Source organism: Clarias gariepinus, chromosome 14 (assembly GCF_024256425.1).
Source record: "Clarias gariepinus isolate MV-2021 ecotype Netherlands chromosome 14, CGAR_prim_01v2, whole genome shotgun sequence".
Taxonomy (NCBI): Eukaryota; Metazoa; Chordata; class Actinopteri; order Siluriformes; family Clariidae; genus Clarias; species Clarias gariepinus.
Window position 1 is genome coordinate 9,364,717 of NC_071113.1, and position 6,000 is coordinate 9,370,716.

Here is a 6,000-nt window from a genome sequence, read left to right on the forward strand (position 1 = left end):
TAAAAAATACATTTTAAAAAATTACATCCAAGAGAGATTTGCAGGATTTTCAGGTATCGGGCTTAAGAAGCCCCAGCTGGTCCATATTGCTGGTCCATTTTTGCTATTATAGTTAGATAATCAAACTTCTGAGTTAGTACTTGGAACAACTCTCTTTTTCTAAATATAATTTACAAAAAACTATACTCGTTTAAGATGCTAAATCCTAAGAGAAAGAAAATTCAAACTGTGACTTATGCATCAGACCATTAGCGATGTGTCAGCTCCTACAGGCTCAATAGCTGGCATTTTGTGTTTCTCACAGATTGACCTGCAGACATTTCTCACTTTGACTGATCAGGACTTGAAGGAGCTGGGAATTACTACATTTGGAGCACGCCGGAAAATGCTCCTGGCCATCTCAGGTGTGTGATTTCTCCTACTGTCGTAAGTGACCAGTTTTTAATAATGAATGCATGGATGGAGCTGTCAGCTGTACTAGGGCTATACCAGAAAAGCATTGCAGAATGTTTTTTTTTTTTTTTTACTTAACTATGTTAAAAGTGGATTGCAATCAATTGAGCAACTTTTGCTTGGAACCAAAGACTGAGAAACATGGGAGCAACCGCACACGGCTCACATTCCTCTCTGGTATAGATGCAGATAGTTACGAGGGCTGTACGAATATAATGGAAAAGTGGGCATAGCTGATTTATTAACTGAAATAGGTCATTTAAATTGCTCATGTTGGTAGACTAACTCTTCCTCTATACAAAGACACTACTCAGCATAGTATTCGGCACAAGAGATGCATTTGCCCCATTATTGAACCCAACTCACGAATCATCTTCATGAAAATTCCTTTTGTCCCATGGCGCTACAGAATGTTAACAGAGATGACAGCAGTGACAAGAGCAATGTGCACAGATGGATGAAGTTTAAAGAAGAGGAAACAATCTTTGAGGACAAACAACGCAGCGGGAGACCATTACCTTTGACAAAGAGGACTCAATAGTTGAGTTAAATATATGATGCAAATTCATCGCTTGTGAGTTGTAACTTTGTATAGAGGAATAGTTACTAAAAACAACATAAACAATTTAAACAGCCTAAGTCAGTTAATAAATCTGCTATACCCACTTTTGCGTTACATTCGGTACGGCCCTTGTTATTATCTGTATCTCTATCAGACACGAATGTGAGCTATTTGAGGTTGCTCTCATGTTTCTCAGTCTTTGGTTTCAATCAAAAGTTGCACAAATGATTGCAATCAACTTTTTACATAGTTGTGGTAAAAGCATCCACAATCTCATAACAATGACGGCTTTTTAAAGTTTGATGCAGGTGTTTCTGTTGATGCTGATGCTCTCCCAAGGGATTAAAATACAGAGTCCAGGTCTGGGGATATCTCAAAGAACCTCTTTTTTAGTGTTAATACTTGTTGTTATATTTGGGCAATGCTGACATGCTTGTGAATTCCAGAGCTTGGAGGTACACGGAGGACAAGGCCAATTTGTGTTGAGGACAGGAAATGCCTGTGGGCCAGTGTTTATTTCTCTTGCCGAGGTCTTGAGCCAGTAAAAAATGTAGTATAGTCTGGGGTGATGGAATCTTGTACAGAGAGACGAGCATCCTGTCTTTACTTTTTGTGTCTTTTGTAAGAAAAAAGATGTATTCCATGAAGCTCTGGATCTCTCAAGTCTGGTGGCTCTCTAAAACACTGCAGGCACTGCTGGACTTTAGAAAGCATTTATAGGTAGACAGACACTTTATAGATCCTGGGGTGAAATAGTTTTTTTTACAATAACAGACAACAATGCTGCTAACACATATTTATTATCGAGGAAGGTAAGTTAAGGTGTTTGTGTGTATGTTCTGTAGGGTATGTAATGTGACATATTTGTACACATTATTCACTGATGTCTCTGTGTTTCTGGTGTACTTTACAGATCTAAACAAAAACCGAAGGAAACTCTTTGAACCACCAAACATCCGGTCCTCGTTCCTAGAGGGTGGCGCCAGCGGGCGTCTGCCCCGCCAGTACCACGCTGACATTGCCAGTGTAAGTGGGCGCTGGTGAGCCCTGGTCCTTCTGATGCACAGTAGACAGCCTTAACTGCACAAAGCCATTCCCGATGCCTTAATAAACAATACTGGACCAAACCCTGGGAATCAGTGCCAAAAAAAAAAAATACACAAAGAATGTCTTTTGGAAATGAGGTTGAGTTTGGAAATGAGGTTGACTTGTGTAAATGTTGAATATTTTGTACAATATGGTACTCTTTGCAGTATGGTACTCATGTGGAAATGAAGGAAATGCTGGAGGATTTATAAAGCTCCTGCACTGTTGTTGTATAAGGAGCTGTCTGTGTACTTAATTCAGTATTTTTTTTTTTTTTTATTTAAATCCTTCTCTTAGACTTGTGTCATACTAATTCCTTGCACTTTAAGAGTACTAAATACTTTGCCTGTGGGCTGATTTCTCTCTAGTCTGCCCTGCAAGATGTGCATAGAACGTACAGTTTATAGCACTTACAAGGTTACGATTAAGACCCCTCGATTAAGGGCTTCTTTTTTTTTTTAGGCTCTTTAATTACGATGCGTTGGAACTCAGATTGTTTACAGTTTTCAGCAGTAGATAGTTCAAAGACGAGATTTAGGTCCATTTGTTTAGCTGACATGACTATGAACACCTTGACGGCAGTCTTTCTGATCATGACCAATAAACTGCAAGATAGAGATGTGCATGGGAATGTTTGTCTTCAGCAAGCTTACGTTTAAAAATTGTACGACATACGTACAAAAATGTATCATGGAATCATTAGGAAATCCAAATCCAAGTTTAGCTGAAACTATTGCAGATGGATATAAACAGAAAGGAAAAATATGAAGCTGGTCAGACTTGGGCAGCAGAGGCACAATTTAGCCATAGAATTTATGACTTTTTAGCCGCTTTATCACCATGGCGATATTGGAGTTGCCTGAAAATTATGATTTTTTTTTCGTTTGTTTGTTTTTTTTAAGAAAAAACTGCAGTCAGTCTGAATGGAATAAAATTCTCCAAGTGGAAACATGAATTCACTAAAGGGAAAAGGACACAAGGCATGTATTTGCTCTTGGTTCCATTCATGCTGACTTGCTTGGTGCATTTTGACCTGTGAAGTCTTGGATTTGTCACCCAGTAGCCTCTTTGATTGTGGTAACTTTAAGAAGGAAAATGAAGGCGCTGCTCGCTGCAAGTACGAGACACATGAGGCTTTTTTCTTTTCCTCATTCTTGTCTTATTGCTCCTTGGCGCACATCAAAAAGAAAATATCGGATCTGTGTCCACTAACATACTCTAGGCTTAATTTTTTTTATCCATGTTTTGTTTCTAATTTCTAGGAATTATTTTCTAAGGATTTTTGCTATCAATGTTTGCACCCCGACATCCCTCATACACCTCTACCAAAGGATGAAACACACACTTACAATGATCAAATCCTGAACCTTACTAATGCAGCGCTTTAGTTTGCAAGATCCAGCAGTTTTAACTACCTCTTCGTCTGCCTTTCACCACTTTCTTTATGTTACGCAACTATAAAATGAGACATTTCAAAAGAAAGTTCATTTGTGTGCTTTATTACATTCATGTTAAATGTTAGGGTCCCTATGTGCCATTTCAGAAGAGAAAGGTCCATAATCCTAACAGCGTATAGGCATATAAAGCTGTGAATGTTGCTAGTCTTCTCTCGAGGTCAAATCCATCAAGTGCCTTTTTAAAGCTTTTCAAAAACGCCTTTTGTATTTTATTACAGTACAGCATTTTAACACGGATGTAGCTAAACCACTCCTGCAATAATCCCGTCACTTAATCTTTACGTGTATAGTGTTATTGTATTTGCATTTAATTGTTCCATATTTTGTGTATTACCTTGTGATTAGAGGTATTGTTGAAACACTTATTGTGCATATTGCAGTTTTGTAGTCTTTTAGAATTTTGCGTATTAGTTTGTCGTGGTCATTTCCAGACAGCAGCGGATGATCAGTCAGTAGTTCGGTATGTAGTGTTTGATTTAAGGTTTTATACCAAATATGGTTAAGTACAAGCGGAAGAAAAAGAAAAACTTCCCATCAGTATTACCTGCAAAATCAAATCAAACGACTATGCAAAGAAATCGCTTTGCCATATAATGTATTTTTTCTACTTAAAGCACCGCAGTCTTGTTCCAATCAAGTTCACCAGCTGCCTGATTTCAGTACCTTGCTGCTTGCTTGATATACCTGATTAGTGCTTTATATGCATCAAATGCTATTTTTAAAAATTTGTGTGTGTGACTTGTGAGTGACCAAACTGTAATTGATTTATAGATGTATTTGTCTTTCACTCCTTAAGAGGAGAAAATAAGGGAAACTGAAAAATTTTGTCTTAATATTTTGACATGGCCTTATAACCAGGGCCAGCACTTTTTCTTTCTTTTTCTTTTGTTTTTTTTTTTTTTACTCACAACCAAATGAACAAATGCTCTGTGATAATCATGTACAGTGGCGTACAGGATAACAGTATTGGAGCGTTCGTATTATCGCTGATAAGGGAATAAACAAAAGCACTAATCTGTATTGCTCTGCCAAAAGTTTAATAATCCCTGTCGTGCATATCTGTAGTTGGATAAAATTTTAGTTGGCCAGTGGCTTGCAAATGACTCTTTTGGAATCTGTGAGTTTGACACAGATAAAATACTCTTTTGGTACTGTTATGATGTAAAGTTGTATTAACGCCATAAACATGTGGTACAATCGAATGTTCTTTACATGTTGGAGGCCTTGTTACGCAAGAATAAAATGTATGCAAATCTTTCAGATGTTTCCATTGTTTTTCATTGTGTTCACTCTTTTTTTTAAATGAGTTTAAAATTGAGCCAAGGCTTACTCGAGTTCCATTTAATAACAAAATCTGTTTAAAATGCAATGAAGAAAAGTGTAATTTGCCAGATCCTCCGTGATCCATCTCACTGGAATCCTCAAATGAACCCGTCCACCTCTAGTATGGCTGTTTGCCGGCTCAGCTTCATCCATCCAGTCGCTGTTGCTAAGCACGTGGAACCAGTGACACATGTAATTCTGCTAAAAAGAGAACTTGCCTTGTGTTTGAATGAGCCGCCGCGAACGCGACAACACCCTTGCTGACTCATACAATGACACAAACCTGTCCATGACCTCAACAGCACAGACATTTCTCTAGATGGACTTCATGAAAGCTAACGTTCTTATTATGTTTTAATGTCTAAACAAACGTTTTAAGTTATAGGAAATTCTAAGAGCAGACTAAAGGAGATATTTAAGCTGAAAATAACCTTTCTTTATTATATCATCTTATAGCGTCTTACGTTCAGACCCCCATGCCAAAATTGTTCTAAAATAAGTACAGGATGACTCGAGGCCTGTGGCCTGTGGATACAAAAAAAGAAAAATACATTTACTATTTTAGACTTGTTTTTATTTTCATCCGGTCAGGTTTTTTGATCTGCATGATTGAAATCCGGCCGTTGTTTAGATCTTGGACGCATGAAGGAGACATCAGAGACACTGAATTCCCCACACCACATTGGAAACCATGTAGAATGAATTTTAGCGGATGTAAACGGACAACCCAATCACCAGTGTTAATTAGGAAGTATTTTTTGTAATGAAGCGTGCACAGAAAATTACAAAAAAATAAATAAATAAATCATCCTGTCATTTTAAGGAATCTGTCATTTCCTTACAAATCTGTTTCGCATTAACGTATTAGAGTTACCAGAAGATTTCTAAGTATCTTTCCAGTATGCACTCTGACCACATGCTGTTTTTCATTGTGGAAACAAAGAGTAAATGATCTTTGCGCTTGGAAAAAGTTCATCTTTCATCAAGTATCCAAGCACCCAGTGCTTGTATCATGGCTAAACTCAAGACCTGATGGTGTTGGTCGGTCAGTCGAGTGGTATTGTATTAAATTAGACCGGACAGGACTGAAAGACTGGATATCAGTCTTTCTCCAGCTTG

At 37.8% G+C, this 6,000-nt stretch overlaps 1 protein-coding gene across 1 annotated transcript in view; it reads left to right on the plus strand.

Moving 5' to 3' along the window:
* The window catches only part of LOC128541463 (protein bicaudal C homolog 1-like), an 81,901-nt gene extending 77,083 nt beyond the window's left edge, over nt 1-4,818 (plus strand). The window contains exons 20-21 of the mRNA XM_053511890.1: nt 305-404; nt 1,929-4,818. Coding sequence (XP_053367865.1) covers nt 305-404; nt 1,929-2,059 — 231 coding nt within the window. The 3' untranslated portion in view covers nt 2,060-4,818. The remainder of the gene's footprint in view (nt 1-304; nt 405-1,928) is intronic.
* The last annotated feature ends 1,182 nt before the right edge of the window (nt 4,819-6,000 follow it).